Genomic DNA, 26,300 nt, shown 5'->3' with positions numbered 1-26,300 from the left:
GGTGAGCTACTGAACTGATGCATGCATGAAATCCAGAGCCCAGACTCCACATAATTGGCACCAACCACCAAGGGATAACCAAGAAACTTGTCACTACATGATTCCATTTCTTCATACCATTAATTTTGATTATCCTCCTGACCCAGCTACAGACACCTTTCCAAATTTTATGCTGCTGACAAAACTCACTCATCAACATGCATACAGGCAACTGGCAACAGATTATACACTCGGAGAAAAAGGAACGAACAACCTGAACAACACAATGTCCACTGCAATCATGCACCTGACGCCTCACTAGCTGCTAATTCAGCTACTAATACTTACTCTCTTGATCACCTTTTCAAGATTGCACCAATTCAGCTGACAACAAGTTTCAGCTAATCAGTTAGGGAAGAGATCTTTGAGCGGGACGGGGAAGAAGTCGTAGCCAGCGGCTGGGTATCTGGCCGCGCAGCAGCCCTCCTGGTGGCAGTTGCCGTCCACCTTGCGCAGGTAGCCGAGGTCGCTGCAGCTGATGCCCGGGATGACATGGTAGCCGTCGTCCCCGATGGCGGTGTGGTGGCTGCACATCTCGAAGGTGAGGTCATCCATGGTGCCCTCCCGGTACACGATGAGCCCGTCCTCCTCCGGGCTGAAGTTCCGCATCGGCCGGAACAACTTGTCGAACACCCGGTCGGGGTTGGTCACAGGCATCAGCCTGAGGGAGGAAGAAGATGTTTAGTGCAAGATCAATAAGGAACTTGAAATTCCAGATGTGCCACTGAATAACTTGACATGCCATCGTTTTATCAATGACCGGTGGGTCTAACTGACGGTGTATTAGGGATTAGATAGTTATTCGATGACATATCATGAATTTATCTTTTTTTATATGCTAAAGAAAACATATGCTCGATTATCATGCAAGAAACAAGAAAAGAAAGAAAAAGAGAAGGGAAAGTAAACGATGAGATGACCATGCCAATTTTTTGTTCAAAAAAATGCCAAATTGGGCTCTGGCCCAACAAGATTTGGCATTGTTTAGGTTGGGTCTACTTTCTCAGAGTCTGGGCCGGGCCGGGCCTGCCAAAAAGCCCAACGCAAGAATGCCAAGCGGAAACGGGAAAGAACATCCTCCTCCGGTTACAAATGCTTATGAGCTACTCGATCATAGTTCAATTTTCACACAGCAAAACGCTTATTTGAACTTTCTGAATGATTTCGACAAATGTACTGTACAGAAATTTAAAACTCACACTTACGTAATCTTTCAATTCCATGGATACATGTTATTTATCATGGTTTTGAGCTGGTAAAACGGGACAGTACAAGCAACAGACCAATAATTCAACCATATATAAAACACACGACGGTAACATTTCAGTGTTCATGCAGTATCCATCCTCGATGATAACAAGGCTTCGATGCAGTGACACCGGACTCGATCTTCGTTGGTGACTACGAACGAGCAGCAAGTTTGATGGGACAGACCAAATTTGATCACGATCATAATCGCAGCTCATGAACTGAACCTTTTTTTTTTCGGGGAAAAGAAATCCTCATGCTATGCTAGTCAATCTTGAAAACGAAACACGCCGACCAAGAAAGCTAACCAAAAGCGTCAGAGCCAAATGTGACTTCACTAACGTCTACCTAATCTTTCAATTCCATATCAATTCCAAAAGAAAAACGCTATTGCTAAACTTTACTCGTGCAAAACAGAGTCATCTCTCACCTGATTTTTCTCTCTCTACTCTCCATCCGCTTTCTCCCTCTCCGGCGAGCCTCGGCCGCCTTCTCTGCCTCCGGCGAGCCCTTCTTCTGTAGCTCCGGCGAACTCCGACGAGCCTTTAGGGTTAGGGTTTCGGGGCCGGAGTTGGGGGTTGGGGGTCCCTGGGCTTAGAAAGAGTTGTTGTGGAGGGAGGCCGGCCCGACGGAGGAGGCGGTTGGTGGGCGGTGCGGCGAGGCAGTGAGGACACCGCTGGTCGGGGTGGTGGAGGACGTCCGATGGGAAGGGTTGGTGGCAGTGGAGTCAAAACAAGAGGGGTTAGTGAGGGAGCAGGCGGCGGAGGTGGATCCAGCGGTGGGGAGCCACCAGAGACGCGGCAGGAGGGCAGGGCGGGGGCAAGGGAGCGGACGGCTGGTGAGATCGGTCGGAGGAGGAAGGAAGCGGTTCGAGGAGAAAGAAAATGGTTGGTAAGATCGGACGGTCCATAACTCGAGTGAGAATTGGACTAGATTTGCCTGGGTGAGAGGTAGACAGGCCCAAAAAAAAAACACAACAACTTGCCATTTCACCCAATTAGGTGCCCTGAATTCGAAATGCGGGAATTTTACCAGATTTCTATTAATATAATTGTCAGCTCTCCCGCTATTCGTTTTTTTTAATTCTAATAAAATTGGACGCTGCTGGCAAAATTCTGATAAAAATCCCGTGTTCGGATATTCCTTGGTCATGCTTGAACGCGATGAAATGACAAGAAGAGCGGAGCGACGACGACGGCGATGTGTGCAAGCGAGCGTACGTGCAACAGCTAAAGGCTAAACGTTGGCAACAAACCTGAGCCTATCCGAACAAGAAGCGAACAAAACAACGGAGCAGAGGCGAGGCCAACCAAGGGGAGGCAAAGATCGCTCGGCCGCGCGCGCGTGATGCAACGGACGCACCTGACGTGGAAGAGGTTGGAGACGCGGCCGGCGCCGAGGTAGGCCTCGACGGCGCCGAGGAACGCCTCGTACGTCTTGAGGTGCAGCCCGTCCACGCGCGGGTACGGCAGCCGCGGCCGCGGGCCCAGCCACCGCGGCGCCGCCGCATTGCCCCCGAGGAACGCGTACTCCCGCCACGCCACGGCGGGCGGCGGGCGCTCCTCCTTGGGCGCCGGCAGCGCGACGAAGCCGGCCGCGGCGAGGATGGGCTCCAGCTCGTCGTGGGTCAGGATTGGCCGGAACGTGGCGGTGTGCCACAGGGACAGCTTCTTGGCCACCTCCTCGATGGACATCCGCAGCTCCCTGCCGCCCCTCTCGGCCCTGCCTCCCGCGCCGGCGCGGGCCGACGACGCCATGGGGCTTTTCTTGGGTTTATGGTGGGGAAGGAGAGGGACAAGGAGACGACTCCTCGCGTTGTTTATGTGCAAAACAGAGATTGTTTCGAATCAAAGGAGAGAGAAAATGCCAAGTTTAAAAGGAAGGAGGAGGGGTGGGGGCGTTGGACGAGATAGAGGGGCGATGCATTGGGATTCTCTTTGCATGGCAATATTTTTGAAGGACGAACAAACGCTTCCCGCACCAGCACACCGTGCAAACGCTTTGCAAACAGTGGCACTGACAGGTGGGGCCTCTCGTGTTGTGTTAGAATATCTGGAGTCTGGTGTAATGTAACCTGTTAGTGAGCTGTACACGGGATGAATCGTGTCATCTTTGTAACGGAAGAAACGGAAGCTCAATGAACAACGTCAGTGTATCATCTGTTCAGAGCCGACATGTCTTACCATGCTAGGACCCGTCGTTTCAATGCCACTTCTTTGAAGAAGTGTCTGAATCGAACCGGCAGGCTGTTGTATTAAAAGAGTGAGATGTTCTAAAGGTATCGAGAACCGATACTTACTAGATAAGCAAGCAAGGCAATTTCAAACCATCACTTCCAATGCTTAGCCACATCTAACTTTTTAAGTCACGTAGCATGTATGACCTTCCACAATTTAAATTCTTCGTGTAGGTAAATAAGTGAGAGGTCATGTCAATAGGGAATGTGCAATGGCCTCCCGCAAACCGCATGAACTACCGACCTGATCAAGGATGGCAGCTTATGATGTGTTTTCTAGGCTCCGGAACAACCATGCGTGAGCTACGTACTCGATGGACCGTGTCTGCCCTCCCCGGAAGAGGCTTCAAGTCACACAGAAACGGGAAGCTTGGTGAACGACGCCAGTGCATTCAGCGCTCGTCGTATCAAGCCACGCCCTATAAAGATATAAGATATTTTGAGTTTCAGAGAGCAGTACTGCTTGCCAAATAAGCAAACACAATTGGCAGCTCAAATTACTTCCAATACAGGGCTCACCTCACGTGCGAAACACCACCGTCAAATTACTTTCAATCGGCATTTGGGGGATGGAGCGAGTCCTCTCCTCGGTCACCGTGAAGCTGGAAAAAATGTATTTGTTTTTGAACCAAATTAGCAGGAGAGCTATCGAATTATCTATACTTTTATAAAATAAATATATTGTGATAAATCTTCATTATATCTTACACGATTAAATGGTCATAATTAAAGTTAGCGACCCATCTCCTCTTCTCTAAATTGTTTAGGAACTTCTAATCAATTTAGAAATATGCAATTAATAGACGCAATCGACATTAAAAAATATTAATACACCATTATTCCGTTCTATCTATAGAGGTGCATCCTCAGCTATTGTTTTTTAATTATTATTTTTTTCATATATTTTTTGTCTCATCATAATATTATAGATTTCACATGTATGAAACATATACATGGTTGCTACTATTAAGTAAGGAGTGAAGACGGATAGGCGAAGAAAAAAGAAAAGAAAGAAAAAGAACAGTCAGCACACAACTACTCTCCCCTCATGAAGTGTTGCGCACCTGCAAAATCCCGGCACATCTCTTCATCTTCGATACAGTTGACCACAAAGGTTACAGAGTGCTCTACATTGTTGAAGGTACGGGTATTACGCTCCTTCTAAATCTCTCAACAGACGAGGATGATGAGGTACCTGCGGCAATGATGCCAGTGTCGTCCGCCAGTGATGAAAAATGTTTTTGTTAATCAGAGCGAAAGTTCAATGCTGATGCCCGTGCGTTTCCGTTGAGATGGTAAATGCGACCATGTCTAGGAAGTGATCTGAAATTGCGTTTCTGCTTATCCGGTAGTAACTACTTAGTCCTCTGTCACATTGGAAGATCTATCTTATGCTATGTAGCATCGAGCCGACAATTTCTAGACTGGAGCTTCTAAAATGTAAACTCAATCATGTGTCGGTAAATAAACAAGTGGGGCTTCCTGTCAGCGGAGCCTGAACAATAATCTCTTGCAGACTGCCCAGCGTGTGTACCTAGCCGTAGGCTGTTCCAGGGCGGCCCAGCGGTGGGGATGGATTGGAAGGCATGCACAGCCAAACACACGTCAGTGGAACTGAATCAGTTTTGCGTTTTGTTTACTTTGGTAAGGCACGCCGTACCGCGCCGCTCTAGCGTGGCTGCTGCTCCAACCAACCGTGTCCGGGAGCCCTTCTGTTATCATCGGTTCGGGAGCTCGGCTACGTGCGCCCGTGACGGTGCGCGCGCAGTGTCATCTCGCATGTGTTTCCGCGTGTCGTGTCGCTGGTGGTGCCTGTTAGAATTTAACTTATTAAGATGCATACTTCTGAACAAATTCGAAACAATTTCTCTCTTTATTTGTTTCAACATAAGTGACAATTAATAAGATTAATTATTGTTTATTTTAGTGGTTATTAGTGATGTTTGTGTCAGTTTATCGAGAATAGTTGGAATAGATGGATTACAGTGAGGAATACTTCGAGACTTGGTGCTGTATATACTGATGTACAAATAAGATACAATTATGACTTTGTTGTGCAGGAGATTAGGATCAAGGCCTATTGCTGGATAAGATACAGGAGCTATACAATTTTAACAAACACAAATAGATGCATATTGGTTAGTTTAACATCCCTTCAATCTCAACTACCTGACACAAGATTGAGATTGTACCGAAGATGATTGAGCATCTACTTAGTAGATAGTTTGGTGAAGGCGTCCGCTATCTGAGAAATCAAGTTGAAATGTATCTTGATTTACTTGTGATGTGTGATTAATATTGGTATTTATTTGGTTTGATGATCTTCGATTTTGCATGAGTTTTGATGTGATTTGAATTGATTTAGAATTTCATTTGAGCATATTGATTATGGACTACCTGGAATTAGAGTTGTAGATATGTGTTTGCTTGTCTTATGGTGTACAGGTGATGGATGTAACTTAGCGGGATGATCGAGGCCAAACGGAGTGCTTGGTGCCGGACAATCAAGGAGGCTGAACGAAATCAAGAGTGATCCTAGCTGAACACGTGAAAGTCAAGCAAACTATGAAAGACGGATGAACATGATGTGTTGACAAAGTCAAGCGAAGCGGATGCCAGTACAAGTGACAAGGTAGCCCGAGGGATCGAGAGCGGGAGAGACTTGTTGGCGGCCAGGATCGCATGACGGAGTACACGCAACGATATTGGAGCACTTGCTTAAGGTGTAAGAAAGTGGGAAGTCAAGCTTTGAGAAGTGTTCTAGGGTTTCACGGTTTGACCTCAAAACCGTGGAAGGACTGGAGGAGTACGTGGCACCATCGCGAAACTTGCATCGAGACGAAGCTAAGTCGTGAAGGAGCCGTGGCCGTCTGATGAATCGAGAAGAAAACAAACCAAAATACACTCGGTGATAGATAGGAGTGTACTACAAAAGAGATATTTTGGGAAAAAGCTAAGAAGCATAGGGTTCAAGTTTCCTAGACTTATAAATAGAGGGGTAGGGCTATGGGAGGAGTGGAACCAGCTATTTTAAACTCCTTGTGTCATCCATATAAGAGCCTTGTGCTAGGGTTTTAGAGGAGAGGAAGAGTAGTGCTTAGTTTATGTATTAAGTGAGAGCTTTATGAAGAAAAATATTTATAATTTGCCTAAAATAGGACTGATCTCTGCTGTAATGAAGTTTATTTTTCTTCATGTTATTGTGCTCACCTCCTTCTAGTTTCCCTCTATTGGTTCCCTTGCAAGTTTGCAAGTTTTTCAGTTTCCGGATTTGATTTTTGTTTTGATTTTTGGGCTAAAATTTTAGCACCTTGTGAGGTTATTCTTCTTGTTGCTAAAGGTATAAAATTCGTATACACACGCTTATGTGATAGAGACTTAAATTCTCTTGTCTCTAGAGAATCAACTTGTAGAGTTTCGTTGCTCGGTGTTCATCTTTTCTTGTTTCTTTGCAAGTTGTGATCTTTCGAGTGCTAAGACACATGAATTGATCTTAAGTGGAACCTATGATTCATATATCATCTATGGAATCGTGTTGTCTAGATTTTCGCTTGTTAAAACTTCTCTCTATTTTTTTCTTCCAGTTGAGTTTTGAGGTGTGTTGGGTGATCCAAATAGGAGAAGGTCATCGATTTCGTAAGAAATTTGTTGAGACGTCTATTTATCCCTCTCTAGTCGCCAATCTCATTCCTAAAATTGGTATCAGAGTTAGTTTGATCACTTGTTGAGCTTTGCCGGCTTTGTGATCCGTAGGTGACAATGGAGAGAAGTGGGAATATTCTTCTGTTTGATGGTCGAGATTTTTCGTACTGAAAGGTGCGTATGGAGACTTATCTTCTAAGTTAAGGAAGTGTAATTTGGGAAATAGTTGATTCCAACTATGTGATTCCTGTTGTTTGCACGACTCGTATCAAATCGAACAGTACGAGGCAACCCACCCAGTCAACATCGGAGTAGGCGACGAGATCTGTCAAGGCAGACTGCCGAATGAGGAGGTCATGGTCTAGAGTGACACGTAGATACTGGAGAATGCGCTTCATAGCTGTAAGATGAGGCTCATGAGGATCATGCATATGGAGGCAGACCTGTTGTACTGCATATGCAATATTCGGCCTGGTCAAGGTGAGGTATTGTAGAGCACTAGCAAGGTTGTGGTAGTGGGTGGTGTCACTCATTAGGGGACCGGCAGAAGCTGAAACCTTGGATTGAGTGTCAACAGGAGTGCTGCACAGTTTGCAATCTGTCATGCTTGCGCATTCCAGGATGTTCAACATGCACTGCCACTATGAGAGAAAAAGACCACTGATACGATGTTGTACAAGCATACCCAAAAAGTGATGAAGTTCCCTAAGATCCTTCATAGAAAATTCTTGCTGAAGTGTAGAAATAGTCCGACAGATACTGTAAGGTGAAGAAGCTATAAGGACGATGTCATCCACATAATGCAGTAGATAAACAATCTCAGTGTTGCAATGACAGACAAATAGTGGGGTGTCTGACTTGGCCTCCACAAACCCAAGAGATAGCAAGTAGGAGGTGAAATGACTATACCATGCGCGAGTTGCTTGCTTCATGCCATAAAGCGACTTGTTGAGGCGACAGAAAAAATCCGGGCAAGAGGAGTCCATAAAACTAGTTGGCTGGGAGCGATACACTGTCTTAGTCAATGTGCCATGAAGAAACACATTCTTGACATCAAACTGGTGGATGGGTCAATCCCAAGACACAGCAAGAGACAGGACAGTGCGAATTGTGGTGGGCTTCACAACAGAACTGAAAGCCTCATCAAAGTCAATATCAAGACATTGTGTAAAACCCCGAAGATCCTAGTGAGCCTTGTAGCGGTTGAGAGAGCCATCTAAGTTGATTTTATGCTGAAAGATCCACTTGCTGGTGACAATATTTGCATTGGAGGGTCATGGAACCAAATCCCACGTGTGATTAGCCTACAAAGCGGAGAACTCCTCTTCTATGGCACTCCACCAATTTGGATCAACGAGTGCCAAGTTGTATGACTTGGGAATGGGAGACAAAGTTGTGGCATTAAGATTCATGTGGTGCACTGGTTGGCAAAATCCCTCCTTGCCTCTAGTCACCATCACATGTGTGTTGTCGACTTGCGTGATAGAGACCGCCCTAGCGGAGGTGGCTCACGGGGACGAGCTAGTAATGAGCAAAGGTAGACTCGCCACACCAGGCGAATCATCTCGCGAGCTTGGCGTGCTAGGCAGGGGAGAGCCAGGCACAGGCACTGGCAAAGGCAGACCCGCCACACCATGTGAAGCATCTCATGAGTATGACATGCTGGGCAGGGGAGAGAAAGGCATGGGCGATGATGGGCTTGCCATTCCGGGCACCACGCGTGCAGGAGGCACCACACGCAAACTACAAGAGGGCGGGGGTGCAGGCACCACGTGTGCAGCACGGGCGTTAATCAGGAGGGACACACACGGGGGCACGGTGGGCATCGCACCATCCTTAAGGGTGGTAGCCATGTCAGGGGGCGGATGAGCTAGGTTACCTGCATGTAAAGACAGATGTGGCGATCTGATAGGAACCGGCACAGTGTCAAAGTCAGATAAAAAATCAAACTCATGGGTGGCTGATGGGGAGGTCATCTCAGCATAGGGGAAAGAGACCTCGTTGAACATGACATGACACAATATGATGACCCAATTAGATGAAAGGTTAGGACACTGATAGCCTTTGTGGTCCAAGGAGTAGCCAAGGAAAAAACACATGGTGGAGTGAGGAGAAAGTTTGTGGGGGAGATGTGGCCGAGAGATTAGGGTAGCACTTACAGCCAAATGCCCAAAGGTTGGAGTTGGTGGGATGTACGCCATAGAGCTTATAGAAAGGAGTAGAGGCATTTAGTGTTTTAATGGGAAGGCGATTATGCAGGTAGTTTGTGGTGTGGAGGGCCTTAACCCAGAAGGAGGGGGGAAGGCCAGCCTAAAAAGGCATGGAGCGAACGATATTGTTTATAGTGCAGAGAACATATTCGACCTTGTCGTTTTGTTGAGAGGTGTACGGGCATGACATGCAAAGAATGACCCCATGAGTGAGGAAGAAGTGACGAGTAGAGGAGTTGTCAAACTCACAGCCATTGTCGCACTTAAGACTCTTGATCTTCCTGCCAAACTGAGTTGCCACATAAGAGAAAAATTGAAGATGGTGTAGAAAGTGTTAGACTTTAGACGTAGAGGAAAAGTCCAAAGGAAATGCGAGCAATCATGAAGAATGACTTAGTAATATTTATAACCAGACACACTAACGACAGACGATGTCCAAAGATCATAATGCATTAACTCAAAATTCTTGAGAGCTTGAGAATGAGACGAAACAAAAGGTAAACGAATATGGCGATCAAGTTGGCAAGGGTGACAAATAGTGTCAATATCACTTTTATTACAAGAGATGGCAGAAATGCTGTCTAAATAGGATAGAGCTTCATGACCAAGGGGCCTGAGTCGACGATGTCATAAGGAGGCGAGGGTGCCGGCAAGAAGAGCAAACAATGATGGAATGGAAGCCAGCAAGCGCAAAGGGTGGAGGGGCCCGGAGCTATTGCACCTAACGATCACATTCCTAGACTGAAGACCCTTCATGAAAAGGCCAGTGGAGTCAAATGAAATAGAACAATTATAGTCAATGGTAACCTGGCAAACAAATATAAGATTCTTAATAATGTTAGGAGCAACAAGAACATTATTAAGATAGAGAGAACCATGTAGAGTTGGAGAGCCAGTGGATGTGACGGGTAACAGCGGTCTATTACTGACAATAATAGATGAAGGAGTGAAGGAACATGGCGGATGGGACATGGAGAGGTTACCGGCGTCGGATGTCATGTGCGAAGTTGCACCGGAATCCATGTACCAGTTCGAGGTTGTAGGCGGAGTTAGAGTCATGGTATTGAAGATGTTTGCCAGTGACTGTTGATCCTAGGAGCCAAGGCCAGACATAGGGGTCCAGGAGGCGCGCCCAAGGCCGCAGGGTGAGTTGTGTGCTGCACCTACGAGAAAGTTGCTAGGAAGTGGGCGGCTGCCAGCGCATGCTGGTGGGGAGGTGGATCGCTGGTGGGTGGGGCACCCAAGACATTGTTGTTGGAGGGGGGTCGTGGTGATGAGGGCGGTGGAGGGTGCCATCTTCAATTCCTCAAGGAGAAGGTTGAAGCGAACCTCGAGGAACATGGGGAACGGCCGCTGTCGCTTGAGAAGGCCGCCATGTAAGCGTACTTCTCGTTCAAACCATGTAGGACGTTCAGAACGAGAGTCCAATCGTGGATGGGCTCGTCCACATCACCGAGGGCATCGGCCATGTCCTTCATCCTGCGACAATAGTCGGAAACAAAGAGCTCGCCCTACATGAAGTTGTGGAACTCAACATCGAGGAACAGCGCATGAGTTTCCTTGTTGCTGATGTATCGTTGCTCGATCTCGAGCTAGATGATGCAGGTGGTGGTGGTTGGCTGCATCACAATCTTGAGGAGTTCGGTGGAGAGAGTACCGTATAGCCAAGAGATGACGATGTAGTCCATGCGATGCTAGTCGAGTGCGTCGGGATGAGCCTTATCGGTGAGGACGTGGCTGGTTAGGGAGAACTTGCCGAGGGTGATGAGCATGTGGCCACTTGGTATAATTGGGGGAGTGGGGGTAGAGGACGGTCGACACGAGGGCGTGGATGTTCGGGACACTCACAGCCTGGGCGTGAAGCTGTGCAACCGTGGTTGCCTCGGCGAGGGCGCACGTGACCTCAGCACAAGTAGCCTCTTCGCTCACAGCATGCGCGGCTTCTTCATGTTGGCAGGTGGCGACGGCCTCCTGTTCCCGAGCAGCGGCAGTCTCACGCTCACGTGTAGCGGTGGCAGTGGCATCCATGATAGCAGCGGAGATGGATTGCCAAGTGGGTTAACGAAAGGTGGAGGTCATTGGACTATAGAATATTGAAACCATGAAAGTGTATAGGCTGACTTGATTGATTGGCTGGATCGACATATATACACGGTGCAACAGCAAAAACAGAAAGGAAGATTACATGCCAAGATTGGCTTGCACAAAAATGGAAAGCAAAAATATCTGTTGGAGTTGTTGCCGTGTAAAACGATCCTGCCGTTGGTCCGAAACGGGCGCACCAGGATGCCTGTCTAACATTGTGGAATATTGCCACAGTCGAGGTGTTTATCATCGTGACTTGAAGCCTCAAAACCTACTGTTGGATGAGAATGAAACCCTCAAGGTCTCTGATTTTGGTTTAAGTGCCTTAGCTGAGTCAAAGAGACAAGATGGTCTGCTCTACGGATGAAAACGATCGGAAAAGGCCTAAACCATTTTTAGTTTCATACTTTTTCTTGAAAACAAAGTCGATAATAATAATACCAGAAATGAATATGGCATCGATAATACAAGAAAACTGAAAATGGCATTGTCGGGACGGAAACATATCGGTATCAGTCGGGAATCGATAATTCAAATCCGAAAGCACCAAACCGTAGCAAATGAACTTCCTATGACAAATATAGTATAAACGGCTAAAAAAGTACTAGCATCTTAGCAAGGTAGCAGATGCATCATCATAGATATTAACAAAGTAGTCAACAGGCCTCATAAATTATGCATAGATTAAATAACGTGTCATTCAAGTCACTAAGAGACAAGAGTTTTGTCTACACCGTGAGTCCAAAAAGCATCACAAAAGAATAAAACCTTGGGCTATGACTGTTGACCGAGACGGCAGACAAAAGACTCGAAGAAGTGTGCAACATGGGCTAGCAGTTGGGCTTGGTCGCTTGAGCCTATGCCCTCGTGTGTTGACACTTGGCAATTGACATACGTGTGCTGGAGAGAAATGGTAATTGTCGGCGATAATTTTTGCCCCAAAACAGAAAAAGTTGGAAATGATCGCAAGAGCCCAAAATTGTTTCCGTTATTGTTTCCGTGAACTTTTATCATTTTTATTTCTGTTTCCTCGGAATATCGTTTCTGGCTGCTTCGGGTGGAAGACTTCGAAAACGAGCTTCGGTAAAACAGAATTTATCGTTTTTGTTTTCATCCCTAGTCTGCTCCACACTGCATTTGGAACTCCCGCTTATGTTACTCCTGAAGTGTTCAGCAGAAAAGGCTACAGTGGCAAAAGCAGATGCATCGTCTTGTGGAGTAATTATGTTCGTGCTTGCGGTCAGTTATCTTCCTTTCCATGATAGAAATATTGTAGAGATGTATAGGAAGATCTCAAAGGTTGAGTACAGATGCCCTCGTTATTTTTCTGCGGAGCTGAAGGAGCTCCTTTATGGAATCCTCGATCCAGATCCTAATTCCAGGATGCCCATGATAAGGATAAAGAGAACTGCTTGGTACAGAAAGCCCATTGGGATAACAACACTGAAAACTGAAACAGGCGGCAAGACTTGTACAAGCGAAGCTACTACATCTGGTTTGACAGGTGGCATTGGTTCTCAGAGAAATCAAGGACCATTGAGCCTGACGAACTTGAACGCATTCGACATCATCTCCCTCTCTACAGGATTTGATCTATCCGGTTTGTTTGATGAAAGATACGGCCGAAGGGAGGCACGGTTTACTTCTAAACAGTCAGCAGCAGCTGTCTTTGCGAAGCTGAAGGAGCTGGCCAGACGTTTGAAGCTTAAAGTTACAAAGAAAGGCAATGGAGTGTTGAAATCAGCCACAACCAAGGAAGGGAAAATTGGTATTCTTGAGCTTGATGCGGAGATATTTGAGATTGCTCCTTCTTCCTACTAGTCGAGTTGAAGAAGACAAATGGCGACACATTGGAGTATCAGAAGCTGATGAAAGATGACATTAGGCCATCACTTAAGGATGTTGTGTGGGCATGGCAAGGCCATCACCAGCACTCACATCTACACCGGCATGCAGAGCAATAGCAGTCGACACTGCCACAACTGTCGCCATTTCCACCACAGCAGCCACATTACTAGCTGCAAGTGCTTTTCTCACCATTGCCACTGTGACCTGTAAACATGCTTTTAGACTAGTAATTAGCTGTAGGCCTCGCATAGATTTTCAGCGTTGTTGGAAATGCAAGCCTATTTTTCCTTTTTTCCTTCATATTTTTTCTCTAAAATTGTAAATCATGTATGTACAGAAGTGCTATCTGCTTTGTGCAATTGTCATCACTTAAACAAGAAATTGTTTGATAAGTTTAATATTATTATCAATGCTATGCTAGGGAAAAGACTAAAGGGGAAGTCCTTCCTTTCCCCTGTATAAGAGTTTAGGAATTTGCCGCCCATTTGCTTTTCATTTCAAAATTTGCCACCCGCCATCTCAGTAACATGCTCACGATATTCAGAGTACGCTTAATGAAGCTTGCACCGTTCTCTGCTCGTTAGAGCCCATGAACAATAAGCAGCTGCTTCCAAATAGCCAAATCCCCGTTCGTTAGCATTGATAGAGCTCAGTAAAACCGGGTGACCAATAAACCTAGGCTGTCACCACACCGTGAACATTATTCGTTACACTCCAACAGAAAATAAGTTGCAAGCAATCCGCACATTAACCAGACACGAGCAGGGACTAAATATCACTGTGTCAGATATCGTACATCACATTACATGAATTAAAAGTACAAGGGAACTGTTGATCATCCTTGCTCATAAAAATTAAGAAACAAATGCATCAGGAAATATATCTAAGTTACAGAGGTCGAGCTTCTGCGGGATCCCAGACAAACTAGAGAAGTTCTACATGACTAAATCATTACGGCACAGCGCAATCAGCTTTTCCAATGTCAAATAATGTAGCAGTTAGATGATTCGAACAATGCCATCTCGCATCATTATCCTGTTTGCATCTTGCATTCTCTGAAAGCACAAGGAGATGAAATTTAATACAAGAGTAAATTATCACGACTGCTTTACATGACAAACCTTAAAGAAAGCCAGTTTTTTTTTTCATACCTCCAAGATGAATTCAACTTGACGTCTAGTGTAAGGTGCAGCTGACTCTCTATTTACTGTTTGCTCAATTTCATCAATTGAAATTTGATCAATATGGTTTGCCAACACATGCTGACCCAGAATCACTTCAAATGCTTCAATTCTGCAGGTTACGGAATTACAAGGGAGCAAAGAATCAGCCACAAACAAAAGAAAAAATAAAGCTGAAGATTCAGATTTTGCAAATTTAAGGTTGTGAATTAACCTCTCCGCAGGAACATCCTGATCATTTGATGCATTTCCTACATCCACATCCATCGGGTCGTTCCCAGAGCTGTGAAGAGTGGAGACAGAATTTTTATGGGAAGACGAACGGAGAGAAGGTAAAGCTTAAAAGCAACAAAAGGGCACATATTGCAGGGGAATATAGTGAACTGAGAAGCTACTTAGTACTTTAAAAAAAAGTGAGACAAGAGAACATTATGCATAGTCATAAAATCACCTTCCATGCCCATCCACAGTGCCAGCATTTGCCCCTGCATCATGATCAGCTTGTTTCATCTCCATCTCTCTCTGTTCACGCTCTTCCATCTCAGTCAATTCCTTATGGTATATTGCAAAATTCAGAACTTGCAATGCAGCCTCAACATCAGTTTGATGAACCTGCAACACAAGATACAGGCAATGAAATCAGTTCTTTCGTCAAAGGAAAATAACCACCAGCGATCCTCCTATACAATAAATTCAACCTGTTTGTCGAAAACAGAACGTCAAGAGTGGCAATGCTTGAATTTTGTCAACTTTTTTTTTGGGGGAGGGGGGATAGTAAAGCAATAGTAACTCTGGTTCATCCATAGAGTTCTTGACAAGGGGTAAGCTTGCTTGGATAACTGCGTTGAACGACATACCTCATGTCTCAATTTCATCTTGGCATGAGCAGTAGACAGACGAATTATGGTTTCCAATGTCCTTGCTGTAATTGGAAGTGTACCTCCACCAGACTGTAAAACAATAGGTGACCAAATGAGAACTATGAACATATAACATTAACAAGAAAGCACGATGAGCCATACTTAGATCAAACCTTTGCATTTGCACCACCATCCCTGAGCTCAGCATATGAAGTTGCAATATGATCAGATGCCTGTAGGGGCACAAGAGTTTAAATGCTAAATCTGAAACGAGTTTTCTTATATTTTAAAAGGCAGAGTTTTTTCCCTCCTACAAGTGAAATACAGAAAGCATTCAATTTTTTTCTTCTTCTGAAGATAGCAGCTACAACAGCATCATAATGTAAATTTGATACTCATTAGCAGCTCTTGTAAATAACTGTACTAATGCATTATTCCATTTGAGCCGATGGACTAGAAGAATAATATCTCGTATGGAAAAATTACCTCATCAGTGAGCTTTGGTTGAATTAGGTTCTTCGCATAATGAATATATTTCTTCAGAAATTTGATAGTTAGTCTGTCCTGTTTGGCCTTCTTGCCTCTCCTATCCTGGCCATGGAGCATTCGATCATATTTAACAAATATGGCTGGATTAGCATCACCATCATCTTCAGTATATCTTGTTTTATCAAGAGACCTTGCTCCTACAATTCACAAGTTTGCCTTTTATTAAGAAAATGGGAACTGAGGGTCTGAACAAACCTCACTGCTACGGTGAAACACAAAATTACCTCCATCATCAGTGCAATATCTATGCATCCGTGCAACATGTTCTGAAATTTGACGATCAATCTCAGGGTCCATTTGATCAAGAACAATAAAAAGCAGATCAAAACGAGAGAGCAGTGAATCCGGAAGCCCAATGTTCTTTGTTGGTGTCAATGAACGATCATACTGTCATGCAGCGAGAAATTATTGTCAGAAACAGCAACATCAATGAAACGCGATTATTGTGAGAGAAAGAAACGTTAAGAGCTAACAGTTCCATATATCGGATTTGCTGCGGCGATTACACTACATCTCGCATTTAGCGAGGCATGTATTCCTGCCTTCGCAATGGTCACAGTTTGCTGTTCCATAACTTCATGGATAGCAACTCGGTCTTGATCATTCATCTTATCAAACTCATCAATGCAGACTACACCACGATCAGCAAGAACCATGGCACCAGCCTCAAGCCTTCTTTCCCCTGAGCAAAGGAATTTGGTCAATACTTTTACAGAAACTCAACAGTAATGCACGAAACAGTCCTGAATAATTTACCGGTCTCTTGATCAGACGTCACAGCAGCAGTCAAACCAACACCAGAAGAACCTCTACCAGTTGTCGAGATAGCCAAAGGGGCAATGTTCATGACAGCTCTGAGGAGCTGAGACTTGGCAACTGAAGGATCTCCCACCATCATCATGTTTATATCTCTGCATGCCAAAGAAATATAGATATCCATAAATGCATTGCACTCGATGAAATCAAGTAGCAGCAGCAGCAATGATCGGAAGTATCACTAACCCTCTCAAGTGAGTTCCATTTTTCAGATTCTTCTCAACGCCACCAAGCATTAACAGTACTACTGCCTTCTTTATCCAGAGATGACCATATATGGATGGAGCAAGTGAGTTTCCCAGCAAGTCAAATGTGTCATTTCTCCTTGATATTTCTTTCATACGCTTCAGATCTTCCCGAGTATAGACAGGTGCATTTGCCTCTTTGTTCAGAAGTGACACATTATTTGCGATAAGGACAGTTCTACATGCATAGTAATGCAAAACTACATCATACTTCAGAAACAGGTAAATTTAAGCCAGCTTAGGTGAGGGACTGAGGGTCATAGCTGAACTAACCTGAACACACCACTAACACTTCCCTTGCTTTTCCCTGGAAGAGCCTTGTATACACCAACAATTGAGACACGATCGCCTGGCTTGCAACAATCTACAAGATCGTCTTCTACAATAACATCGACAGTTCTTGGGAGCTGTCCAGGTGCAGAATTTTCAGGCACTTCTTGCATGGACAATATCTGGTGATCCTTGTAATCACACATACCGTACTCGGTGACCAACAAGTTACCGTTATCATCCTAAACATTCCAGATTAACCAGCATTAGAACTACAATACCAAATGAGGTCCATTGACTGGAACTGCGCAGACCAATTAGTAAGAGCGTACCCTTGTTGGATAAACAGAACCAGTAGGCAAGCCTACAAAGGATGTGATGTCCCTGTATTCACGCGTGAGAAAACCCCCAGTCGCAGGGCAGAAGTGAACACTCTTTACAACTTTTGGCCTTACCAACGAGCCTGTTTTCCAGTTAAAAAAACATTAGCCCTCAAAGGTGAAAAGGTACTTCACTACAGATCTCTTATATCTATGTGTGCTTATGTATTAGTAAGCTCTTGGCAGAGTAAAAATTTGATAGACCAACTAGTTGGCACTAATTAGTATGCCATATGCATAGCATAAGTGGTGCCCTAACACAAGTTCAAGACTAAAGTTCAATTACATAATCAAGTATCTCAGACCATTTTGACATTATCATTCATCAATTTTTGTGTACTGACACAGAGCTGACAAGGACAATGTTTTACCCCTTCTGTTTTCTTGTTTTCCTTTACCACAACTTACGAACTGAACTGACACATAACTTTTCTCCACTAGCAAGAAGAATTCAATTGGAACATGTTCAAAATATCTCGACCACAATTTAATACCATGTCAACCAAATCCACCCATAAACAGTATGACCAGATCATGGCAAGGAAGAGGGTGTCATTACATTTGGTGATGATGCCCTCAACACAGACCATGGTCCCGATGAAGGAGGACATGAGATCCCTGGGCGTGACCGTGTGGAAGCCGAACGGTCCCGAGAACCCCACCATCACGCGTTCCCCTTCCTTCAAGAACTTGGGATCCAGGTTCCTGGCCACCTCCGACACCGCATCCGACGCCGGCTGCATGTACTCCCCTGGGCTCCGTATCACCCTATTCACACGCAAGGGGAGACCGCATCAGCCAGGAATAAACCCAGCAAAAGATCAGAAACGAACGAACGAGCGAGCAAGAAAGGGAAGATGGCGGCGGGCACCTGCGGGCGAGGTCGAGGTTGTGGTTGCGGAGGTCGTCCATGCCGATAATGAGGCGGCAGCGCTTGTTCTGAACCATGTCGCGGATAGCCTGCATGTACACCCCTTTCCCGACCTGCGGAGGCAAGCAAGGACGTCAGCCAAGGACCCGGCAAACCGGCGGCGGCAGGGTACAAAGGAACGGCGGGGACTTACGTCCTGGTCGAGGAAGTCGAGGAAGGCGCGCTTGTGCGCCGCCATGGCCTCCTCGTTGACGTCCATGGCTGCCTGTCGCTTCAGAGACTGAGCGCGAGGCCGGAAGAGAGAGCGATAGGAGGGGGCGGGGGCGGGAATGGGGCGGGTGGCTCTGGATTTGGGGGTGAAGCCGGGGACGAAGGGAGCGCGTTTTGGCGAGAGTAGGCGTGCGGTGTGGCGGGAATCGGGCGGTTTTCGCGCGCGGTTGCTCCGGGCTCTGGGCTAGTTGGGCTGCTTGGTCTTTGCTGGGTCATTTTGGGCCTTATGTGGAGTATGGGACAAACAGAAGTAGAAACGGTGTGGTTGGTTTCTCGCACGAGATTTTATAGTGTTATTGTATAATTATGTTGAGGTAAGTAAGCTGGATAGAGCTATATTTTTAAAAAAATATTTGATTGTTTGTATTTGTTTAGATAGACTGAGCTGAATTTTTGTTTGGTTAACTGAATCTGAAACCACATGAACGGATGCAAGAATTGAAATTGTGATTAATTATCTATATGAAAATAATTTTATAATACTGATAAGTGGGTCTACCTATATAAATGGATGCAAAGCATGTATCCATCAGGCCAGGCTACGAAGTGAAGCTCGCTGGATCAGAATGAAGACGTATATTTGCATCTACCGTCTCTCTTAAATTATACGCATCCACAAACGGGGAGATTCTGGCAATACACCCAAAACAGTTTAGCTCAGTGGATTGCATATTTCATGAGCTTCGGCCACGTCAATAGAGGCAAGTTCGAACAAATATGAAGTGAATGATATCCTCCGGAAGAAAGGTCATCCTTCATGGCCCACTACTAACGTGAGCCATCGGCGAGCACGCGCAACAGTCGGCCTAGTAAGGAGCATGGCCTTCGTGTTGTTCCAACTTTAGAGATGACCTTGGTGCCGTGCGACGAGCCTTGTGCTCCCCCACCTTGTGTGGCGTCGATGCCATGCCTCCACCGATGCGCGTGTTTTACTTGCGCTCCTCTAAGCCTAGAGTCCCATACTCCCAGTGATGTGTGCCAGTGAGGTGTCCTGTGACGCCACCGTGCATGACGTGCGGGTGACAAGGGATTGGACACAGGATGGCGAAACGTTGAGCATGTGATGAACGAGGCTTGCGATCTTGCACGCGAGTGTTGCCCGGCGTAGGCTCACCTTCGAATGTGCCCAGCACATTTCGCGATTGTGACGGTGGTGGGAGTAGAATGGAGAGATGATAATGGAAGCAGGTCACCGGTCACCGGCACCAAACAATTAGAATCCAGAAGATATTTGCAGTCTTCCAAAGGAACGATGTACCATGAGACCATAACTCATTGGGAAGGGGTTACTCTCACATAACAACACACGAGACCCATTGAGAATTGATTAATGTATCAGCGACTACATCACAGTGACATTATATCAGAGGATCTCCTTCCAACTAGTGACATTAGGTTATAGGATCTCCTTCGGACCTATTGATCCCGTATCAATGATATCATTGCTTCAACGATCGAGGGACACCATCATGCTCATTGCTGATCAGATCCCTGTCTCGTGGTGTAGGCTACTATTGCACGAATGGCGCGGTCAACAGCAGCAACCCCCACACCCAGGGCCCCGAGCACACATGATCCGGGCCATAGATTGATGTTGGGAGCACGCCACGACACGGCGGCACACCTACGTGCAGTTGTTGACATACACCACAGTCACACAGGTATGGAATGTACTCTCCAGTCACATTAAGAATCTTTTGACATGGCACTGGCCCTTCAACACCAAAATTGTGGCCAGAACAAGGAGTAGCTGCTAAATGGATTATCAATTTTTTCATAGAGCTAACTAATTACACATGTACGATTTATTATGAGTTCTTAAAAAATAAACCACTACTAACCAGCAAAGCTAACTACACTGCCACAGCCCACTCCATACTCCCTGCTCCCTGCTACTAGTAGTAGCGTAGTGCTCCTCGGATCGACAGCAACGGCGAATGTAGTGGCGAGCCATCCCGTCACTTAGGGCTGCTAGAGGGATGAAGAGCGAGAAGGATGTGATGATTTTATTTATATATTTAGGATAGGATGTGATGATTTAGAATTAAATGTTTGTTTGGTAGATGGAATAAAATGAGTTTATTTTAGTATTCGGACCCACCGTCAGCATCACAATCGAAGTGGAATGACTGTGTTTATTTTTTTTAATGACTCTATCTCAGATTTTTAAAAAATATTTCTTAATTCAGAACCATTCTATCCCACTAAATTTCAACCAAACAACTCAAAAACAAAATAAATCCACTCCGTCCCACCCCATCCTACGAAACAAACACTACCTAAGCAAACCACTGCCCACGAACTTTTTTATTTTTATATTTAATAAAAGATAAAAATAAGTATTTGTTTTGAAAAATTGTAAATACAGACTCTTATGCTTGTCGCCCTCCAAACTGTTTTAAAAAATTCTGGACAAAGTTTTCTAAAGTGTCCATCTGTAAAAATTACTTTCGAAAAGAGCTGAAAAGTTAAAGTTCCACTTTCAGACGCCTCGTACTTGCTCCGGTTCAAAAATACATATCTCAATTCAGAAAAAGAAAAGGAAAAATACGAGTGCGCCACGTCACTTCGATTACCCTGCCACTACCGGCCGTCGCCACCAACAACTCCAACCCCTATCCGTCGCTCCCCCGGCATCACAAATTCACAAGTCCACTTCTCACCATGGGAATCGAGAACCCTACGCAGGCACCTCCCGCTCCCATGGCGCCAGCCACCAGGCTGCTCCTCTCCCTCTCCCTCGTTCTCCTCGCCTCCGCCGCCGCGGGCTCCTCGCCGTCGTCGGACGCGGAGGCGATCTCCCGGTTCCAGGAGTACCTCCGCATCGACACGGCGCAGCCGGCGCCAGACTACGCCGCGGCCGTGAACTTCCTGCGGGACCAGGCCGCCGCCGCGGGGCTCGAGGCGCGGACGCTGGAGCTCGTCGCCGGGAAGCCCCTGCTGCTGCTGCGGTGGCCCGGGCGTCGGCCGTCGCTCCCTTCTATACTCCTCAACTCCCACACCGACGTCGTGCCGTCGGAGCCGCACAAGTGGGACCACCCGCCCTTCTCCGCTGCCCTCGACGAAGCATCCGGTCGCATCTACGCGCGCGGCTCTCAGGCGAGTTCGATTTACTTGTCTCGTGTAAACTGTGTACATGTGCCCAGCATGTTTCTTGTGATTGTTAAGAGGTGATCTTAAATCTGGATTTGCTCACAGATGTTCACTTTTGTGACTAGAATTGCTTGTAGATGCTTTTGTGGTACATCATTTTTTTGGAGTTGTTGAGGATACTAGAAATCTGTAGTTTTGTACTCCCTGAGTACACTTAATTCACTAAGAAGAGATCTTCGTAACCTGATACATCTGAAGAAGCCACTTATTGTATGTGCATGTTCCTCGTACATCTCTTCCTGAAGTCTGTCCTTTTCCCCTTACTAAATGCTAATTTATTATCTTTATATGTCTTGTCCAGTATTTTGCTACACTCAATTCATTGTTATAGCTCTATATGCATGATCCTTTTGGGTAATCTTTTAAGCCATGCTTTTGTGAATCCGTTGAAACCATCTAAGCTGTGCAAAAAGTCACTGCTTTTACATGTTTATCTCATCTGATAGATCTTTGGACTCCCTTGTGTCTCATGTAGGACATGAAGTGTGTGGGGATGCAATATCTCGAAGCCATACGCAATCTCCGTGGTGCAGGCTTTGTCCCAGATCGAAACATCTATATGACATTTGTTCCCGATGAAGAGGTTGGTGGGCATGAGGGTGTTGAGGTATTTGTTGCATCAAAGGAGTTTAAAGACATGAATGTGGGGTTGGTTCTTGATGAGGGTCTTGCATCTCCTAGGGAGGAGTACCGGGTGTTCTATGCGGAGCGTAGCCCTTGGTGGCTTACTATAAAAGCAAGGGGTGCACCAGGGCATGGTGCAAAATTGTATGATGGTAGTGCTATGGAGAATTTGATGAAGAGCGTGGAGGCTATTCGGATGTTCAGGACATCACAGTTTGATTTAGTAAAGTCCGGAGAGAAGGCTGAAGGAGATGTTGTGTCAGTGAATTTTGCATACCTGAAGGCTGGCACAGCGACACCAACGGTTAGTTGATTTTTCCCCTTTTACTGATGTGCTAAGTTGCAGGTTTAGTCTTTTAGGGACTGCAGCTTGATCTTTGCCTGAATCCCATTAAAAAAATTGGTAGCTTGATTAGCTGATCCCGCATGGGTTTGCTACTGTGATTGAAACTGAGAGGGTGCATGGGTTTCTTATTTGGTATTTATTAGAACTAACCAATTAATTTATTCGATTAGGGATTCTTGTTCACTACTTAATATCTGTTGTTCACATTGATTTTGTAGCTTTTGATATTTAAGAATCTGGACTGTGAGTTCAGTTTCAACCTACAGACTAGATAACCAATACAGAAATTATACACCTGCTTAAAAAAGGAGTATTATATGCTTGGGCTATCTGGTCTTTTTATTTTGCATTAGCATCATAATTCAACTACTTTGGCTCTTTTTCTTCTTATCTAGTTTGAGTAGTTTCTCAGTAACGACAGTTCTCAGCGTTTTTTTTATTTAGTACAATTTACAGTCCTTTCTTGGAGCAATAAATTCAGTCAGTTCTCAAAGTTATTATTATTTTTGTTTATAAATACACTCACGAGTTGATAATCACGTTTTTCTAGAATCTGATGTTTTTTGTACTTTACATTCTTTGATCTGCACAATAATTTTTTTCTTACTCATATACCTTTTGTAAAATTGGGGATAGTTTGTCATTCAATGCACCCAGGTTGACTCATGTTTTGAGCTGTAATGTTTTCTGCTGATAAGTGTAGCTTTTACTCTTTCAGGGTTTTGTCATGAATCTCCAACCATCTGAAGCAGAGGTGGGTCTTGACATCCGAATCCCTCCTAGCGCTCATGTTGAAGCACTAGAGAGGCGTCTTACTGAAGAATGGGCACCTTCCTCACGCAATTTGACCTTCGAGGTATGATGGTCTTGATGGTTCAATGATTGATGCCATGTATATACATATTCCCATCTCTGTTTCAGTGCATACCTCTGAGATATTTGTTGAGTTTTGCTCCTTGTCATGGGGGATAACCCAGCTGACAAAAATAACTGCGCTGACAACCTTTTTCGGGACAGTAGAATGGCATAGCATTTAAGGCAACAAGATTTTCAGTATAATTGGAGAGGAGTGTAAAACCATCTTGCAGTTTTTCTTCATACTAAAGTTCATGAAACCTTTGAATGCTGGATTTCAGAACTCTTGCCAATTTAATGGATGTGGGTTTCTCAATGGGGGTCTTTTTTTTCAGAACTCTTCATTCTGTTAATGAACCAAGGTAACTATTGATGTTTACTAGATCAATTTTAACTTATCTTATTGTGTGCTTCAGCTAGAAGTGTTATTCTTTGGACTTAGTTTGTTAACAATTGAGACATGTGTATCTTTGATGTGGCATGTTAATTTACGAGTCTTACAAAAAAATCTTGTTGAATTCAAGAATTACAAAAGATAATAGTTGCATTTGATGCCCAAACAAATGAGCACGTCTAGATTCTGCAAGTAATACTGCATGTTCCATATGTGGGCTTCGTTGTGTGAAATTCAGAAGGTCTCCAATGATATATCTTCTGGGCATCTGCTTGACAGTTTAAACAGAAGATGTCTGTCCTCGACAACTTTGGGAAGCCATCCATGACTCCTGCTGACAGCTCGAATCCATGGTGGCCGGTGTTTGAAGAAGCCGTGAAGAGTGCCGGCGGCAAACTTGGTAAGCCGGAGATATTTCCGGCCTCTACTGATGCTCGTTACTTCCGGAAGATTGGATTACCAGCATTCGGTTTCTCTCCTATGGCAAACACACCAATACTGCTCCACGATCATAACGAGGTTTGTGTCATTGATCCCCATTTTTGAGATTTATTAATGTCATTAAGTTACTACTTTGATGTGAATGCTCTCTTTACCAACTTTGTTGAGTCAACATTTTCGTGTTTCACAGTTTCTGAGCAAAGATGAGTACCTCAAAGGAATCGGGATATACGAATCCATCATCAGGGCGCTGGCAACTCACAAAGACGAGGAGTCAAGGGCAGAGCTATGAGAAATCTTTGACCTTGCCTTGTTGCAATTCTTGCCACTCGATTGGAGCGCCGAAATCATGTTTAGGCAATGCTGCTGCTTATGTTTCTGCTCCCACGGTGAAATCAAAACAGCAAACACGTTCCTTGTACATTTTCAATAAATTTTAACGCTCAGAATAATTGTACTGCAGCTGCGGTTCCTCTGCATGCTTCAGGATTCATGATATTGCTACATGATGGGTCACTGCTGTATACACCTTGCAGTTATTCACTGAATTTTTCAGCTTGTTTTCTGCACTGCGCTATGTTCTTTTTCGCACTTGCATTGCTTATAAGACCATCGGTTTCTGTCAGACCCTAGAATTCCTTTATGGAGGGATTTTTTGGGTTCTTTTTAACGTTTCAATGGTTTTATTTCACGGTTACAGTCACGAGGAAATTCTCAAAGTCATTTCCTTCATGATGAGATTATCTCTCATTTTCTTTCACAAATATCTTCGAAAAGAAGTTATTGTGGATGAAAGAAAATAAAACAAATGAGAATAAAGAGGGGAATCAGAAAGTAAACGAAATGAAAGAATATAGTTAGAGATAGTCGAAGGACGTTTTTTTATGTACAGGAAAACTGATCCTAAGCATTTAATGCAGCTTAGGATCAGATCCCATACACTGAAAGTTGGTTTCATGTAGAAACTACTCTCATACATCAGATCTGGTTCTAGGGAATAAAAAAAAGCACACTCTCTCTTCTCTCTTCCCCTCTCATAATACAGCAATAATAGGGATATTTTTTATCTTTTAATCGAGATGCGGTGTTCAGTTTAGAACCAATATAGGTTCTATACATTGTAGCAACTATTGACGGACTATTTTGGGTTTGTGGTTTGGGGGGCTGGAATTCAAATCATCAGTTTAAATTTGTACCAAATAATAAAAATTCTGCATTTCCTATTGAACTGACAACAGTTTTTTTGATTTATTGCATTTGATGAATTTCTCGTTGACAAAATTATGGTTTCAGAGGGTTTTTTTGCTATTTTTCAGGCTCGAGATGTGCTCGAGCGGGTTGGCCTGGTGGTGTTTGTGGGGTGGAGGTGCGAGGCGGCTGGGACGTCGCTAGCTACAGGTGGCGAAGGAACAACGGTTGGGTAGTGACTGTGAGGGAGGCAATGACGACGCCAGGTTAGTGCGGTAGGGTGGTGGTCACAAATCCAGTAGAGGGAATGTTGCCAATGATGGGAGGAGGTAGGCAGGATGGAGGCAAGCAACAAGAGAGAAATAGCGAGAGAAGAGAAGAGCCGGAAATTGAAGAAAGGAGTCGAGGCTTCAGATGAAGATGGTAGGGCTAAAACATATCAAGTGTGGTAAACTTTATTTTTAGTAGGGAAAGAATGAGAGATGAAGGAAACTGGGTTGAGTCATACATAAATCGATATGAACAAAAGTTAGGGTCAAAGCCGTGTAG

At 44.9% G+C, this 26,300-nt stretch overlaps 3 protein-coding genes and 1 pseudogene across 3 annotated transcripts; 2 read left to right on the top strand and 2 right to left on the bottom strand.

The window, feature by feature from the left end:
- Positions 1–190: 190 nt before the first annotated feature.
- Positions 191–3,192, bottom strand: LOC133896320 (uncharacterized). Its single transcript, XM_062336900.1, has 2 exons — positions 2,650–3,192; positions 191–700 (listed from the first exon to the last, which is right to left on the bottom strand). Exons 1-2 carry the CDS (start codon positions 3,042–3,044, stop codon positions 385–387), a joined length of 711 nt encoding a protein of 236 aa, XP_062192884.1. The 5' UTR covers positions 3,045–3,192; the 3' UTR covers positions 191–384.
- A 7,947-nt stretch (positions 3,193–11,139) lies between these two features.
- On the top strand, positions 11,140–13,424 carry LOC133895184 (CBL-interacting protein kinase 28-like; annotated as a pseudogene).
- A 631-nt stretch (positions 13,425–14,055) lies between these two features.
- Positions 14,056–18,812, bottom strand: LOC133894870 (DNA replication licensing factor MCM3-like). Its single transcript, XM_062335051.1, has 16 exons — positions 18,674–18,812; positions 18,481–18,593; positions 18,169–18,377; positions 17,562–17,692; positions 17,233–17,471; positions 16,901–17,137; positions 16,655–16,809; positions 16,372–16,580; positions 16,123–16,285; positions 15,836–16,035; positions 15,523–15,582; positions 15,347–15,439; positions 14,941–15,101; positions 14,704–14,772; positions 14,460–14,601; positions 14,056–14,363 (listed from the first exon to the last, which is right to left on the bottom strand). The coding sequence occupies exons 1-16, from the start codon at positions 18,737–18,739 to the stop codon at positions 14,307–14,309; spliced, it is 2,304 nt and encodes a 767-aa protein (XP_062191035.1). The 5' UTR covers positions 18,740–18,812; the 3' UTR covers positions 14,056–14,306.
- A 2,543-nt stretch (positions 18,813–21,355) lies between these two features.
- Positions 21,356–25,121, top strand: LOC133895566 (uncharacterized). The gene is made up of 5 exons (XM_062335982.1): positions 21,356–21,849; positions 22,379–22,831; positions 23,592–23,729; positions 24,402–24,641; positions 24,754–25,121. Exons 1-5 carry the CDS (start codon positions 21,415–21,417, stop codon positions 24,853–24,855), a joined length of 1,368 nt encoding a protein of 455 aa, XP_062191966.1. The 5' UTR covers positions 21,356–21,414; the 3' UTR covers positions 24,856–25,121.
- The last annotated feature ends 1,179 nt before the right edge of the window (positions 25,122–26,300 follow it).

Source organism: Phragmites australis, chromosome 16, assembly GCF_958298935.1.
Source record: "Phragmites australis chromosome 16, lpPhrAust1.1, whole genome shotgun sequence".
In the NCBI taxonomy this organism is placed as follows: Eukaryota; Viridiplantae; Streptophyta; class Magnoliopsida; order Poales; family Poaceae; genus Phragmites; species Phragmites australis.
The sequence above is the reverse complement of the archived record's forward strand: the minus strand, read 5'-3'. Positions and strand labels throughout refer to the sequence as shown.